The sequence below is a fragment of the Prinia subflava genome, chromosome Z, assembly GCF_021018805.1.
Source record: "Prinia subflava isolate CZ2003 ecotype Zambia chromosome Z, Cam_Psub_1.2, whole genome shotgun sequence".
Taxonomy (NCBI): Eukaryota; Metazoa; Chordata; class Aves; order Passeriformes; family Cisticolidae; genus Prinia; species Prinia subflava.
The window spans coordinates 101,008,378-101,025,009 of record NC_086283.1 but is presented as its reverse complement, the minus strand read 5'-3'; the positions used below and the strand labels follow the sequence as shown (position 1 = coordinate 101,025,009).

Here is a 16,632-nt window from a genome sequence, read left to right as displayed (position 1 = left end):
AGAGGAATGTCTGGGGTCCCTGTGTCCCCATTTTTATCTGGGTAGGAATGGTTGGCTCCTCCCCACTGGGTGCAGCATCTCCCAATGGATGATGGAATGTGTCAGTCACTGTGAGCCTCAATGGCCCATGAACAGAAGATATCCCCGAGGGTGGGCAGTGGTGACAGAGATCACAAACACTGCCCCACCTGGTTTAACAGCTGGGCTGTGATCAGAAGGCATCCACCCTCCTCCCCCTGGAGTTACAAGAGATGAAAAGAAAATTAAAACATCTCCCCAGCGGGTTTCAACAGATGAAACAGAATACACTTTTTTTTTGGTTACATAACCCAAGACACCAGCCAAACCTTCAGCTCAGCGAGATGAAAGTCTGATCACCTTGCTGTGTGAACTGCATAACATCTGGATATGTTACCAAACTGCTGAAGCCCAGTAAAAAGGACTCAGCCAATTAACAGAGCAGCAACCCAACAAATTCAAAATTGTTCAAAGAAAACTATGGCCTCTGTAGCATGGATTAATGATAGGTAAATTATGTCTCTTATATTCAGGTGCAGTTTCTTTTCTTTCAATATATTTAAAAAGAATACTTGGTGTGCAGTGAAATAAATTGAGGAGTTACAAAGCACTTGGGTTTCTAGGTGGAGAAATATCTTATATGTATTCTTGCTACAGAGACCTAAGAGGTTGTTTCTTCACTGCACCAAGGATTTATTTGTAGGTGGCCAACCATGATAAAATAAACTAAATCAAAGTGCTATATAAATACACCATTTAAACTGTATATTTTGACTCTTAGATTTCCTCTTTCCTTCCTTTTCCACATATTTTTTAGATTTTGCATGTTAGTTATAGTGACCATTGGCTGGGCCAGCTCCAGTAAACAAATGGTGGAGTAAAATGTCTTTTTTCATGAGGTCATGACCAGTCCTGGTCATTAACAAATTGCCTTTGTCTGTGGCTTTTTAACTAATCTCATCTAAACGGGTAAGATTTGGTAACTTTGTCATCCATCTTGCTTATTAACAAATCTCCAGCAAGACACTTTTTCACAGCTGAAATTGGAAAATAAAAATTTTCTTAGTGGTTCCAGAAACATTCCTGCTCAGATTTTACACCTATCAGGGCATAGGAAAGGGTAACTTTGTGCAAATCTGGCTGGTTCCTGATTGAATTGACACCTGGGCTTGACTGTAGGTCTTGACTGCAGTTTCCAAGTGGTTACAAGCTGGTCCTGAGTGTTTCAGGAGCAAAATTAAATTAGCTGTTCTCCCAGGAATACAATGAGATTTATTCAGAGACAAATCTGGGCTATGACAAGTACAAGTTTCTCTTTTGTTAAGCAGAAGGAAGGAAAAAGTGGATAACTGTAGACATGGATATGGGTAAGCCAGGTAGATTTATAAATAATTATAAAGACCACTTATGTCTGCTAGCAAGGAGTCCTGTCTGGATGGAAAATATAATGCATTATTATTATGAGGAAGTTTTTTGGATGTTAAATCCAAGGTAAATCTGTAAAACTCAGCTTTCCACTTTGAGGTTTGAAAAGGATTTTTTCTGTTAGATGCTACTGGTTAAAACAATTTTTCAGAAATCGATTTTCACAACTTAATCCTGAGAACACAAAGGATGATATCCCATGATTTTTAAAATAATAATAGTATTTAAAGATTGTGCTTGGCTCTCAATCTCTGGCAGGGGATAACATTCTTTCTATGTGACTCCTATACAAAAAACTAACTCCAGTTATTATTCAGGAGACATATAACCAGATAGTTATAGCACTTTTTAAAAACCTCTGATAATTTTATCACAGTATAACTACTGATTTCTCTTTCTAAAAGAATTATTCTCTAGTATTATTGTGAAATATGTGCATGCTTTGTTCTGTTCCCCCTTGGTATGTCTTTCAGTCTACGCTGCATCAGTTATCTGGAACAATGAACTATTTGACACATTAAAGACTCAGTGGCTCAGTAGTAACATCTTTATTTCCTCCATCCATATAGCATTTCTAAAGTAATATATATTTTATGAAGTTAATATCACATCAGCACCAGGACCATCCAAACCCTAATATGCTTAAAAATGTGCTTCTCACAGAAAACTGAATAGATAGCACATCATCCAGAGCTCATCTTCATACTTGTTACATTCCAAATATAGATAATGGTTCACCAGAAATGTAATAAATACCTTTCAAATGAAGTCAAAAATCACAGAGATAACGTGTGGCAGATACAGATTCTTAGCTGCAGCATAAAAGATCCCAAGTGACTTGGATTTAAATACAGTTACAACCTGTATAATGACCCTGTGTTCTGTGGAGCTGCTACTGAAGTTGCACTTTCTGTTGTATTCAGCATGTGATAGAAACTTCCTTACACTTCTTCAAGAAAAACATGCTTTTTTAATCAGAAAAAAAAAAAAAAGAAGTCATCTAGAATAGTCCAGTCTCAGGACAGCAGGGACCAGTTCCATACTTTAGAGCATCAGCAGACTGTGTTAACTGCAGGCACTGGTCCCTCCTAGCAGCAGACACTGAGCACACAGAGAAGGTTATTCCTCCTCAGCAGATGTGTATCTTATTTTTAGTGGTGGAGAGACAGGGTGATCTGCAACAGGATTGCCACGTCACTTTCCACTCACCCTCTTGCAGAAATATCATGGTTATTTTTTGGTGTTTGGGAATGTTTCCAGCTCTCCTCTCATTGATGAAAAAGTGGCCCAGAGCTATTCCTGAGCTTTCATTAACTAGGCAGATCCCATCAGTCTGTTGGCTGGTTTGGGGCACAGACAGAAGCTCTGGAAATCCTATCTTTCTGTCTGCAAAAAAGATCGCATGACCTATCTGTGATACACTTTGAGGTATGCAGTTTTAAGGAAATGCAGAAAAAGATCAGCAAAAAGTTAAATTCCATAAAACTCTTGTGTAAAATCTTCAAAAGTAGTGTGTATCTTTGTACTGCTGAAGTGACAAAGCTGTGTAAAACACACCACTGAGGTGATGAACCTCTGTGGCAGCTGCACCACCTGATTTGTTCTCAGTAATTCTTCTGCCAGGCTTGTAACTTTGTAGTTTGAGGCCAGATCAACATTTTGGTGTGGTCAGATTCTGGAAAGCAATTTAACAGTTGCCCTTACCTGCATTATATTGACATCAGAGAGTTTATTTTCAAACAGTTCTATGTAACATACAAAGATTTCTAGAGCCTGAAACCTGGGCCTAAACCTAGTACCTAACACCTCAGTGACCAATGACTTGAACTGATCTCTCACTGTCAGTGAGGAGGAGCAGCTATTTATTGATAAATAAAGTTGATACAAAGCCTTACAATAAACAGCTGGCAGTACCTCCAAAATCAGGTCCCCCTTTAGGCATCTTCTCCAATTATGAGTGAGACATAAGCACAGAAGGAGTGGGTTAAACATATTTTTCCATGATAAGGGGCAGTTCAGCCTGCTGATTTCCCAGATGTCAAGTCTGATGATATGTATATGTAGTGGTTTCATGTTCACCAACTTTGTTTCCTGGCCGATGCACCATTTTGTAGTGGTTTAAGTGTTTGCTGAAATCATCTACTCCTTTTCTACTACTGTGAGGTAGGATTAGAAGTAAAGCAAAGCAGACCGAAACTTAAAGGGTATAAAAATAGATTTATTACTAAATACTAAAAGAAGAAAATGAGAATGAAAAGTAAACCTTCAAAACACTTCTCCCTCCCCACAAAACTATTCACTTTCCCACTGACAGCATAAAGACACAAAACCTGTGATTTTCAGTCAGTTTCACCACTTAAAATAGTCTTTCATTAGTTCTTAGGGAGAGGAGTCTCTCCTAGAATTATCATGAAGACACCAACACAAGAAAACAGTCCTCTGATGGCTCCCATGTCACAGATCTGCAGCTGCCCAGGGGAAATTCTGCAAACTGTGAAGTCCCCCCCATTAGCAGTTTTTCTGACAACATATGGGCCATATCAGCTTATTTAGGGTACTGTGTAAGGATGACTCCTCTAATATAAAAGGAAGGTTCTCTTCATCTATCTCCAAAATCATCATCATCTCAAGGAACTGAGGTCTTCTTTTGCCTTGGGGCAGAGGGTGTCTCTTTAACTTCCTCTGTTCAGAATTCTCCACTGGATCACAGCTGTATCAGTCCATGACTATGACTAGGACTTTGCAGCCCCCCAAAAAATTCTATTTGTATATTACAGGCATATTTCAGTCCATTCTCCATGGCCTCACAAGAGAAGCCCAGCACAAACTAGGCAACTCCTCAGTCTCCTTCCAACTTAGGAGTTACACTGACTCTTCACTGACTTCCCTCTCATGCAGTGCCTCCCCATGGTCCACTGTGGCTGCTCTCTCACTCAGATAAATGTTTTGTAAGTTTCATGTGTCAGGGACAGAGTTAACATCTCTGGGTCTGCAGAGGGCAGGGTTCCCTGCTTTGGCAGCCAGGATCTCTGGTGTGGCTGGGCTTTTCCCTGCCCACCCTCAGTGTCACAGGGTGACACTGTGCTTGTCACTGTGCTGCCCAACCAGCAGCACAGGCAGGCCTGCTCAGGTGTTGTAATGTGTTTTTATGTTAAATGGGTTGTTTTATTGTCCCCTGTGCTAATAGTTTAGTCCTAAGTGACATCCCTCCTGCTTTTTCCCCTGTAGCTGTCAATCCTTTCCTAACCCAGCCTTTTCTTCCAGACTTTTCCCTATCAATCACCCAAGCTTCGATGCCTTATTAGTTTAGATTGCTCCCCTCCTGCTGTGTTCCCTTCTTGGTTTCAGTATTGTAATCCCCACCTCATTCCCTTCTCCCTATTGGATCCTTATCCTGAACTCTCCAAAAGCAGTCCCTAAAACCCCTCTGTCCACTCTAGGGAGGGGAAGAAGAACACTTTTGGTTTTTTACATTAATTTTAGAGATTTTCAGATACAAGCCTCTGCTCTGTCTTCGAGTTAGGTTGCGTTTTATGATATGTGTTTATAATAAATGAATCTTGGAGCTGCAAGCCAGGTCCATTTTGCATCCTTTACACTGAGCTGCTGGTGACTGCCTGGGACACACAGGGCCCTGGGGGAGAGTGTCACACCTCCATAAAGAGCAGAAATACTGAAGAATAACACAACAGTCGGGCCTCTGGGGCTGCAGCTTCAGTGGCAGGACGTTAATAGCTGTGCTTTTCCCTTCCCCTTCCCCTTTCCCCTTCCCCTTCTCCTTCTCCTCAGCAGTGGCTGAGCTCAGGCCCAGGGGGGAGAGGGGCCCACGCTCCTGTTACTCGTTCCAGAGCAGGGAGGAAAAAGGGAAGTTTCCTGGGATTCCTCTGGTGTTTAACCCTGTGTGTTCATAGAGATGTATCACCTCAAAAAATGGCTCTATTAGCTGTCAGTTTCCATGCCTGCTCACTGATTGGTTTTACTATAATTTTCTTGAAGAAATCACTTCCTTCCTTACCACAATATGTGACCAGTTAAAAAAATGTAATCTCTCTTTGGCCTTCACACTTACTGTGGAAGTCTGTATCTATGCAAATAACTAAAATGATCTAAATGAAGTAAAAACAACCTTTAGCTCCTACTTATTGGAGATTTTACAGTTTTGTGCTTTTGAACTTCTAGGTTTGTTGCTCCAGCTCCTTCTCCTCACCACATCAGCCCCCAAGGAATGTCCATTCCACATCCCATGATGCAGAGACAGACTCCACAACCTCCTCAGCTTCCACAGCTTGCAGGGATGCCTCTGAAGACATACCAGCCAGCAGAAAGCCCTTCTTTGCAGCCAAGTGCCCTCCACATCCAGGGTAAGAAGGAAGAATCTTCATCACTGATGTTAGTTGTTTGTTGCTGTTGGTTATCTTCAAATTAAGTGCTTCAGGGGCTGGCAGTGATATTTGTAAGGTACTTTTCCTTGAAGATCCTGGGAGGTAGCCTTCAGAACTTCCTTAAAATTCTTACCTGAGCTAGCTGTTATTCATCCTGATACAGAGTTACATGTCTCTCTTCAGACTGATTTTCAGTGCTGTTCCTGAAACAGAATGGCAAAAAATTCTTTGATGGCTTTTAATTTTCTGGTGTTACATTTCTAATCCCTCCTGATTTAGCAGGTAAGTGTTAACCAGGTTTTCAAGAGGTAGGATATTTTCCTCCCTTACACTTGTGAGGAAATGGAGAACTCCTGGAAAAGCTGGCAGCCCATGGCTTGGACAGGAGCCCTCTGTGCTGGGTCAGGAACTGGCTGCATGGCCGGGCACAGGCAGTGGTGGGGAAGGTTCTGCACCCAGCTGGTGGCACCAGGGCTGTTCCTCAGGGGTCTGTGCTGGGGCCAGCTCTGCTCAATGTTTTTATTGATGGCATGGATGAGGGGATTGAGTCTTTCATTGGTAAATTTGCAGTTGACACTAAGATGGGAATGTGTGTTGATCTGTTGGAAGCTCTGCAGAGAGACCTGGAAGGGTTGGATGGATGAGCAGAGTCCAATAGGATGGAGTTTAATCAGTCCAAGCTCTGAGTCCTGCATTTTGGCCACAAGAACCCCTGAAATGCACTGGGCTGGGGACGGTGTGGCTGGACAGTGCCCAGGCACAAAGGGACCTGGGGGTGCTGTGACAGCAGCGGGACATGAGCCAGGTGTGCCCTGGGGGCAGAGAAGGCCAAGGGCTGCTGGCCTGGATCAGGAATGGTGTGGGCAGCAGGAGCAGGGAGGTCATTCTGCCCCTGTACTCAGCACTGGTGAGGCCACACCTCGAGTGCTGTGTCCAGCTGTGTCCCTCAGTTTAGGAAGGACATTGAGTGCTGTGTCCAGCTGTGTCCCCTCAGTTTAGGAAGGACTTTCAGACTCTTGAGTGCGTCCAGAGGAGGCAGCGAGGCTGGAGAGGGGCTTGGAACACAAACCCTGTGAGGAAGGACTGAGGGAGCTGGGGATGTTTATCCTGGAGAAAAGGAGACTCAGAGGTGCCCTTATCACTCTCTACAACTCCCTGGAAGGTGGCTGTATCAGGTGGGGTTGGTCTCCTTCTCCAGGCAGCACTGACAGAACAAGAGGACACAGCCCAAAGCTGTGCCAAGGGAAATATAGGTTGGATATTAGGAAAGAGTTTTTTATGGAAGGCTAAAGTACTGGAATGATCTGCCCAGGGAAGTGATGGAGTCACCATCCCTGGATGTGTTTAAACAAAGACTGGATGTGGCAGTGGGTGCCACGGTTTAGTTGAGGTGTTAGGGCTGGGTTGGACTCGATGATCTTGAAGGTCTCTTTCAGCCTAGTCATTCTGTGTGAACTCTTCTGTAAGCACAAAGACTCTTGCAGCTGTGCTCCCACTTGTGCTGTGTAATCAGCTTCTACAAGACCTCTCTCTCTCTTCAATCCTGTATATTTCTTCTGTAGCCAAGAAGAAAATTAACTGCGTGTGGGTTGTTTTGTTTGCTTGTTTTTCCTAGCTGGTGTGGGGACTGAATGCTAATTACCTTAACATTTCAGGACTGTGTTGACAGCAGTGTTGTGGTTTCCTCTCAACTGTTTAAATGTATGATTTGCCATATTTGTAGACACAAGGTACATAGCAGGGTGGACTTCTAAAGGTCTAGGGATTCTGCCTATTGATCAGGCTGACTGAGGATTACCATTGTAGATATCTTAGGAAACATCCTGGGAAGAGCAAGGTGTAATTTCTTTGGTTTTGCACAGCCTGGTTTTTGGTAGCAGAGGGTCCAGAAAGATGACTCCTGTGAGAAGCTGCTGGAAGCTTCTCACCATGTCCAGCAGAGCCAAACCCTGATGGCTCTGAAGATGGACATGCTGCTGGCCAAAACTGTCCAAGGAGAGATGTTGGTAATCCCTCTGTGATGACATATTTGAGAAGAAAATCAAAACAAAGAAGACACAGTTTTGCTTCCAGTCAGAGAAGAGGAGGAGGTGAGAACATGTGAGGGAAAATAACACAGAGACACCAAGGTCAGTGGAGAAGGAGAGGAAGAGCTGCTCCAGGCCCCAGAGCTGAGCCATGGTGAGAGCATGGTGGAGCAGGTGTGCCCCTGCAGCCCCTGGGGATCCACAGGGATGCAGAGAACCACTCACAGCCCCTGGGGATCCACAGGGATGCAGAGATCCACCCACCCCCCCTGGGGATCCACGGGGGATGCAGAGATCCACCCACAGCCCCTGGGGATCTACGGGGGATGCAGAGATCCTCCTCAGCCCATGAGGATCCACGGGGGATGCAGAGATCCACCCACAGCCCCTGGGGATCCACGGGGGATGCAGAGATCCCCCCACAGTCCCTGGGGATCCACGGGGGATGCAGAGATCCACCCACAGCCCCTGGGGATCCACAGGGAATGCAGAGATCCTCCTCAGCCCATGAGGATCCACAGGGGATGCAGAGATCCACCCACAGCCCCTGGGGATCCACGGGGGATGCAGAGATGCACCCACAGCCCCTGGGGATCCACGGGGATGCAGAGATCCCACAGCCCTGGGGATCCACGGGGGATGCAGAGATCCACCCACAGCCCCTGGGGATCCACAGGGGATGCAGAAATCCCACAGCCCGTGGAGGTTTCCCATGCAGGAGCAGGTGGATGCCTGGATGAGCTCTGATCCTGTGCAGACTCCATGGACAGAGGGCCCTGCTCTCAGGCTGGAGCAGCCTGTCCTTGCAGGGCTGCACCCCGTGCAAGACTGACCCACGCCACAGCAGTCTGGGAGGAATTTGTGCCCATGGGAGGGACTCAGGTTGCAGCAGGTGCAGTAGGGCTGCTGCTCATGAAAGGAGACCCACACCAGGGAAGTTCATGGAGAGCTGTCTCCTGTGGGAGAGACCCCGTGGTTCAGCAGAGGAAAGACTCCGCTCCCTGAGCAGTGGAAGAAAATCTCCACTGACCAAAACTCCCATGTCCTGTTTCCCTGTGCTGTCAGTGAGAAGGAGGGAGGGGCTGGGAGGGAAAGAATGTTTTAAAGGCTTATTTTAATTCCCTTTATTCTCCTCTGATTCTGTTAGTAATAAAATTCCCTTTGCAACCATAACCTGTGCCTGTTTTGCCCCTAAAGTGTTTTCTCCTGGCCCATTCATGAACCCTTTTTTCCCATTTTCCATCTGGTGCCCAGCAGTAGCAAGGGAGAGCAAGCGAGCAGCTCTTGTGGGTGCCTGGCATTAAGCCAGTGTCAAACCATGACACAAGGCTTCTTTTATTTTCTTCCACTGATGTAAGCAGTCTCTCTAGGCAAAGAGAGGAAACAGGCATTTCCCTGAGTTCATAAATGTGAAGGAGAGAAAGGAAGGTGCCAGTCCTGTTACATTCTTCATATTTTACTGGCCCAGAGAAGTGGGATCTGAGACAGGTGGTTTTCTCCATGAAGTAGTAACTCCGTACATCACTGACCAGTTCTAGAACAACATGGAATTTCCCAGGACACGTAAGCAGTTGTTGTTGGTTTTCTATATTGTCTGATAGAACTTTCACTAATAATGTATCGCCAAGAGAGTACAGGGTGGAAGTTCTTAATATACAGCTCATTGTCTTATGACATGTGCCAAACATGCCAGAACAGGTCCAGTAAATTCCTAGTGCAAGGCTTGAAGGAATCAAGTTAGCCCTTCTGTTTCCACAGTACAAAACATTTTACTTGAATCCTTCTTTTTCTGTACATTTGGCAAGAACTCATCTTCTGGATCAAGACATTAAGGTTCGACTTCCTGTGTGGAACAAAAATTGTCTTTTAATTTTACAGATGGCTTCAACACCTTCTTCATCTCATGGAGGCCATGGCCCTGGGAGTTTTAGGAATCTTAGAGGCTGGGAGCACAACCAGTTTATCCAAAGTAGAAGACTTTCCAAAGAATCCTGCTTCCCAGGAGTTCACAAATCACCCTTGATTAATTGTTGCTCCACACAGGACTTGCACTGGCTTGTGCAGCAACCTTCTCATCCCCTTGGGCATCTTCTCTTCAGGGCAGGCCAGAACAATTCTACTGTGTTCTCATCTCCCTCTCCTACAGTCCAGAGAGGATTTAAAAGGACAAAAGATGTGGGTCATCATTCTTTACAAGAAAAAGGCCCAGTAGAGACCCTCATCTGAATGAATGTCACATTTGAATTGAAGGGCTATTACACGTCCAAATTTAGGTTACCGTTTAATACTATCTTCTGAGATCAAAAAATGGTTGACTTTCAAGGGCTTGGGCCTTAAATCTATACCATACTTAGTCCCATGTTAGCATTACTCTGTCTGCCTCACTCTCTTAGGAAAGCCTGTGTTGAAAGTAGACACTGCTGACAGGAATTACATGCACACAGATAACAACTGCAAGTTCAAATTCTAAAGATCTTTGTACTTAAAACTGGTATGAAAGCAATGTAGACTGAACTTTTAAAGATCTTTTTTTAGCATTGCAAGATACAATGCAGTGCAATTCAACACCCACAATGTGGGTATTAAATGTTTTTTCAAAGATTAAGTAACCTATTGTCACTGTACGAGGTATTTTGTCAGAATGTACTTCCTCCAGCTTTTAAGCAGAGCTGTCTCATCCTATATGCTAGACTGAAAGCATTGTCCTGTGTGGCTTACCTAAACTCTCTCTCAAAAGCAGATGTTTCAAGAGTTCATGTTTTCCCAGTGCCAATACAAAGATTGCTGTCTTCCTTGGTCCATTCATGACAATGCAGAAAAACACCACGGAGCTATCTCCACTCCATACTATTATGTATAGAAGAAGTGGCTGTGGAAAGTTCTGTTAATTTCTATCTCCTGCAGTTCATAACCTGCCTTTTTCAAGATTTAAAGTGCTGTGACTATAACCACTCCAGCTCAATCTGCTACTAGACAATGGTGACAATTTGCCTCAGTATGTAGTCTTAAACTTGTCAGTTCCATTTAAATTTGCTTTATCAAGGAAGAAAGAGTTTCATTGCTCAAAAGCTTTTTGAAGAAAACAGGTTCACAAGAAAACAGACACCGTTTCTGAAAGCCTGAACATCTTAAAAGATCATGGTGATCTCAGATTATTATCCTTTAGAGAGAAATATGTATGAGATCCAAGACAGCCTTCTTTTATCTAATAGCTACTTGTATTGTGAAACGTCTTTTTCCTGGGAGAACATTGTCTACAGTTCAAGTTTCATTATATGTTCTGAGTGTTTTTCAATGTACACAGCAGTGTCAGAGAGGGCTTTCTATTGCCTCAGTTAATATTAGATCATTGACTAAATATTCCCTTTTCTTGCTCTTGTGAAATTAACAATATTCTTTGCTGCTTGGCACATTCAGAAGTGATGATGTGGGATGCCTCACTGAGCTGCAGAAGTGAAGCTCTTCTTTTGCTGTCATTAGATTGTAGTATCTTTTACTTTATTCTGTAAATCTGAAATTATCCTGACCTGGAGACTGGAATGACAGTTTCCCAGCTGGATGCAGTTGAATGCCAGTGTAATATGTGTTTGTAGACAGAAATGCAGGTGTTGGGAATCTGCAACAATTGGCCCAGCACCTGTATTGTATTGGTGATTCTTTCCAGCCATGAAAAACTACTCTCAGGACAGGTATGAGACAGGCACCTACAGTACACAGGCAGCTGCAAGAATAAGGGATTGCCTGCTCTGAGACAAGCCAGAAAAGATGTGCTAGATATGAAAGGAAAGAACAGCAAAAGTTCCCCCTCCACAGTGAGAAAATTTATTGTTCTTGTAGCACAGAGTAAGGTAAAACTTCTTTGGGCATGGTCAAAGCTGACGGGCTTTAGGATGCATCTGATACTGTGAATGTTTTTGCACTAGAAATCTGGTTGTCCTTTAAAATTGTATCTGCAACTCTGCTCACATGTGTTTGTGAGTTAAGCTGATGACCAGAGCTGTGTGAGTCATGGAAGAAATTCTTAAAAAATGCAAATTATTCATTTAAAGAAAAAGTCGTCATTTCTTTGAAAGAAATCATTAGCTGATAGGAGTTAGCTATATTAGTGTCTCTACACTGACAGGTTTACTAGTAACACCTATCTTTATATTACAAATAATAAGATTTTAATAAACAGAAACATTTCTATTTTTTCACGTTTGCAAATCAGTCTGTTAGCACAGTGAGTGACTCAGATCTCTCTCTTGCTCTTCCTTTTGTTCTTCACAGCCAGATGGTACCACATGATTACTTGGTGTTTGTGTAATTTGCCTAGTGGACATGCAGAAATACACCCCAAAGAAACATATTTGGAGGTATTGCAGGCCAAAGACATCTGGAATTTTTACATCCCATAGCAGCAAAGGCTACTCACACATGGCATATATTTCTGAATGGCAACTATAATGATCTTCTTTAGAAAATATTCTCTCTTTCTTGTGACAGGCAGAGAGATGACTGAGGGGGAAAAAGATGTCCATCAGAAACTTCCTACCATATGGAAATTATAATTGTGGCAGTAATTAATTACACATCTGTAATGAAATCTTTGTTCACAGCAGTTCAATAGGATAAGGACACTGTTACAAATGTATGTGGACCACAAATGCATGTGTGAATTTGAGCTGAGCTGCCTCCCAGGGTTTCTTAGATGTTCAGCATCTCTCAGGACAAGGCTCTTTATGTGATAAAAAAACAAGAACTATTTGCTTTTAGAAGCAATTCTTATAGCTTACTGCTCTTTTATCATATTCAAAAATATTTCTCTTTCCTAAGGAAGTAATGCTGTCATGTCAGAAACGTCGCTGTTTGTTCTGTCCCTTGACATCATGAGTCTTGGCTGCAGTGTGCAGATTCAAAGAAATGCAGCTGATGTAAATTTTTACATGTTTTAAACAGTTTAATAAGAGACAAACTTATACAATCCATAAGTGCAGCTGAAATGTTCAGCTGCTGGAACTTTATTGGCCAGCCTGTTTGCCTTTTTTTTTTTTTTTAGTTTTTTCAATGCTGCATGAAAACACAGAAAACTGATGGTACAGTTAGTTCCCTAACAGATATCTCAAGTATTATCAGGGTCTACTGCCTGAATTGGAGATGGTTTTATTTTATCATACATTCAGCTGTATTGTAGATTATCTTGGGCATGATGCTGTGTGAATAAAGACACTAAGTCAGGAGGATTTGCTGTGTCCTGTTGGGCTTCAGTTCTAAGACCTCTGCTGGATGCACACAAATACATTTAGAATAGTGCTAAATAACTGAGGGGAAGAGAACTACATATGCTTGTTTCTTGTTTACGACTCTTTATTTTAAAAGATGGGTAATTGACACTGAATTGTGAAAAGAACTTGTATCTAGGAAAGTTATGTTACTTTTCTGTGCTCTCTTTCCATCATAAAAAGGTTTGCTCAGAGTTTCTATGCGTGACTATCAGCCAGCTATCTTGGCATCAGTGATAGATCCTTGGATTTTATTCAGACTTTACTTGGGTAATCTTTTTTTATTTTGAATTCAGCATTTTCTTAGATTTTTCAGGCAGCTGCACAGTGGACTCTGGACAGTACCACTTCAGACACAGGATTGCACATTACAGGTAGAAATCTGAAAAATTTCAGCTTCTAGCTGTGCCTCTCATGGTGGAATCAAGATGTCCATGTAGCAGATTGTGCTTGAAATTAGTAACAACCTGAGGAAGTTTAGGAGCCATATCTACACTGCTTTATTTCTTTAAAATTATGGAGGATCTGGTGGTAAGGCAGTTGAGGTTTTTATCATTCTCAGGGCCGTGGTTCTACATAATATCCTTTGTATCTCTTTTGTCCAGGTCTTTTACTGACAGCCTTCTTCTCATTCTAGGTTTTTATGGGCAGCTTCAGACTTTCTGCCCCCCACATTACGCTGACACTCAGAAGAACATCCAAGACAGTGTTTCTTGCAGTATGGTTCCTTCTCTTGACTGCTCAGCTCTCTCCTCAGCGGGCCAGGCAGGGCTTGGCATTTTCCATCGAGGCTTTTCAGACCATTCTGGTATCAAAGGTAAATAACATTACCATCCTTTGAGCCCTCTGTGATATTTGTGCAGGCACTCCACTGCACGTACTGGGCCTGAGATGACTGAAACTACCGAGTTTGTTGGTGCATGTTTGGTTTTTATCAGTCTTGAATTCCATTTATTCACATTTCCATGACAAAAACTGCCTGGATGCACACTCATCTGTGTGCACCTAACTTAGTCTGTGCCTAGATGAGAAGTATTTAAGGTGCTTGCGTGCTGTTGTGGAAGGATGAAAGATCTCTGTGCAAAGGATCAGTACAAGGCAGTGAGGCTAAGCTTAGCCCTCAGACCTTAATCCCAGGTCTTTTGCTGTCCTTCACACAGGATGAATCAATCCACTTAACATTTATTGTGCTTTGAAGTCCCTTTTATGTCTTTGTCCTTCAGAAAATGTGCATTTCAAAGCCAGTGCACCTGTAATAAAGAGGCATCTCACAGTATGTAAACATGTTACCCAAAAGATGGGAGTGTGTTTGCAAACAGTTACTCTTGGGCTTACTACTGACACTTGTCAAAGGTAGTAATTTCTGTGGCAGGGTCTACTTTACAACAAATACATTCTACAATATTTTCTTGTCTTTTATCCTGTGTTCGATATAATGAAATCTGTTAAACAAGCATGAAGTTTATTTTTAAAATTATCACAATTTTAACACCCACTATATGGGGAGGTGTTAGTTGCAATGAAATCTGCTCTACTTCACACTTGATTATGAGAGAACTGAAAATTCCTCCCTTAGTAAGCAGTGACTTATGTGATTAGTTTCATACATATACTGGTTTATTTGTTTTATTTGTGTATATGATCTAAAACCATTTCCAATTCTATGCAGAAGGATTAGGACATACTTCATTATACAGTTACCCTACTTACTAACTGGTGTCTTTTTGTTTTGTTTCTTCTCCCAGTGTATGATTTTCCAGCAGGGTCTGTAGGTATCTTTGGTGATTCAGCCTGCAGCATGCCAGAGGACAGCAGTTTCCTGCAAGTAAATGCAGTGGATCATTGTTCCAGCCAGCTTTCTTCTGTGTACACTGAAGGATAAAGTAATGCATATCTGATTCTGTTTCATCTTGCCCTCCTCTTACTTCCCTACAAATCTTTTCTCTCCATGAAACTGCCATGTGTGTATGGGGATATGACTAGATATACATACATGATGGAGAGGAAAAAACAATTACCAAGCATTCTTCATTTAACCAAGGGGCCAGCTGAGAAGGAGAATGTTTGGAGAAAGCAAGCTTTGCCAAAACCTTAACAATTGTTTCTTTTCTTCTCATCTGTCATACAGCAACTATACTTTTAAAGTTACTTCCTCTTTTACTTTCTCAAAGGGAATTCAGAGACCAAATAATAAAACTGGTTGTTGGCTGGAATCCTTTCAAGCTGAATGGGTACACTTCCAGAAGAACGCAGCTTTAGAAAATTCCTTTTTCAGAAAAGGAAAAGAAGCAAAACCAGAGCACACTACAAACATTTCAAAGGCATACAGTTTTTGCACAACTTGTCTGCATGTGATAGTTCCAAAGTTTAACACACACCAGTATCCAAAAGAAAGAGAAATTAGATATATATGTTGGCACTACCTATTGGAGGCATTGGTGTGTCTTCTTTTTGGATCAAAGTTTGTTGGCAGAGGATTTCTTACAGGCCTCAGATTAGGGGTCCTTTCCTTCCCTCTTTATTTTAAGCCATACAATGTAGCTATTACAGTTTTCCCAATATTCATTCTGACCTTTTAAGCATGAATAGAAAGTTTTAAATACACAAGAAGTTACTTGGACTTTGTCTCCTTTCAGCACATCTGCCAGCAAAGCATAAATGCATTTTAACTTTCAGTTGCTTTTTAATTAGATTTTAGAGCATTGTTGCTGTATGTGCTGCAGTCTTCTGCAGGAAGGTTTAAAATATTTTGTAGGAAAGGTTCTTCCTTAAATTCCACATATTTTTTTTAAGTTACATGCACTCATTCAATTTAATTTTGGTTATCCTAATCTTCTTCCATAACACATTTTCAGAAAGAAGAACTACTTTTAAGAGTACTATGTTTCCTGTGGTTACTTAGAGAGATAAAACTGGACTGGTTTGGTGGCTTTGATTTTTCTGATCAATGTTAGCCTCAAGGTCCTCAAATTAGATTTTCCTTCACAAAACATACAAGGTTATGAGTTAAAACCAGCATTTTGCAGTGGAGATTTCATCACTGTGATCCTGTCTACCTTGAGAACAACTCTTAGATTAGTAAGCCTGAGTTTTTAGGTTTTAATTCCTGTTCATCCATTTTGTGGACCTCTTACTGTGTAGTGTACATCTTAATATTCTCATGACCTGAAAGAGTAAGGACAGAAAAGCTCATACTTGCAGGCTGGACCATCACTATGCTTCTGAAATCACTCATCTAAAAAGATAAACTTAAAAAAAAATGGTTTATGCAAACTTTTTTTTTCACCTGGCAAATTTTTGAGGGTTTTTAAATCTATTTTGGCTCAAATTCATCGTTTAATCTGCAGTTATGTAGAGTAGATGAATTTATGTCCAGATGTTTTTGAAGACTGACAATCTTTTGAGGTTTCTATTCATGAAGTATGTTCTTATGTGCAGTCATGTGCTTAAGTATTTAATGGAGAGATTTTCATCCGATACACAGAATATGTGGATAAACCATGCACGTAAATGAAGCAC

The 16,632-nt window shown here is 42.1% G+C and overlaps 1 protein-coding gene across 5 annotated transcripts in view; it reads left to right on the top strand.

Moving 5' to 3' along the window:
• Window positions 1-16,079, top strand: part of GLIS3 (GLIS family zinc finger 3) — a 162,437-nt gene extending 146,358 nt beyond the window's left edge. For all 5 annotated transcript variants that reach the window (XM_063422199.1, XM_063422200.1, XM_063422203.1 and 2 more), the window contains 3 exons: window positions 5,623-5,804; window positions 13,751-13,930; window positions 14,859-16,079. In XM_063422199.1, coding sequence (XP_063278269.1) covers window positions 5,623-5,804; window positions 13,751-13,930; window positions 14,859-14,995 — 499 coding nt within the window. In that variant the 3' untranslated portion in view covers window positions 14,996-16,079. The remainder of the gene's footprint in view (window positions 1-5,622; window positions 5,805-13,750; window positions 13,931-14,858) is intronic.
• The last annotated feature ends 553 nt before the right edge of the window (window positions 16,080-16,632 follow it).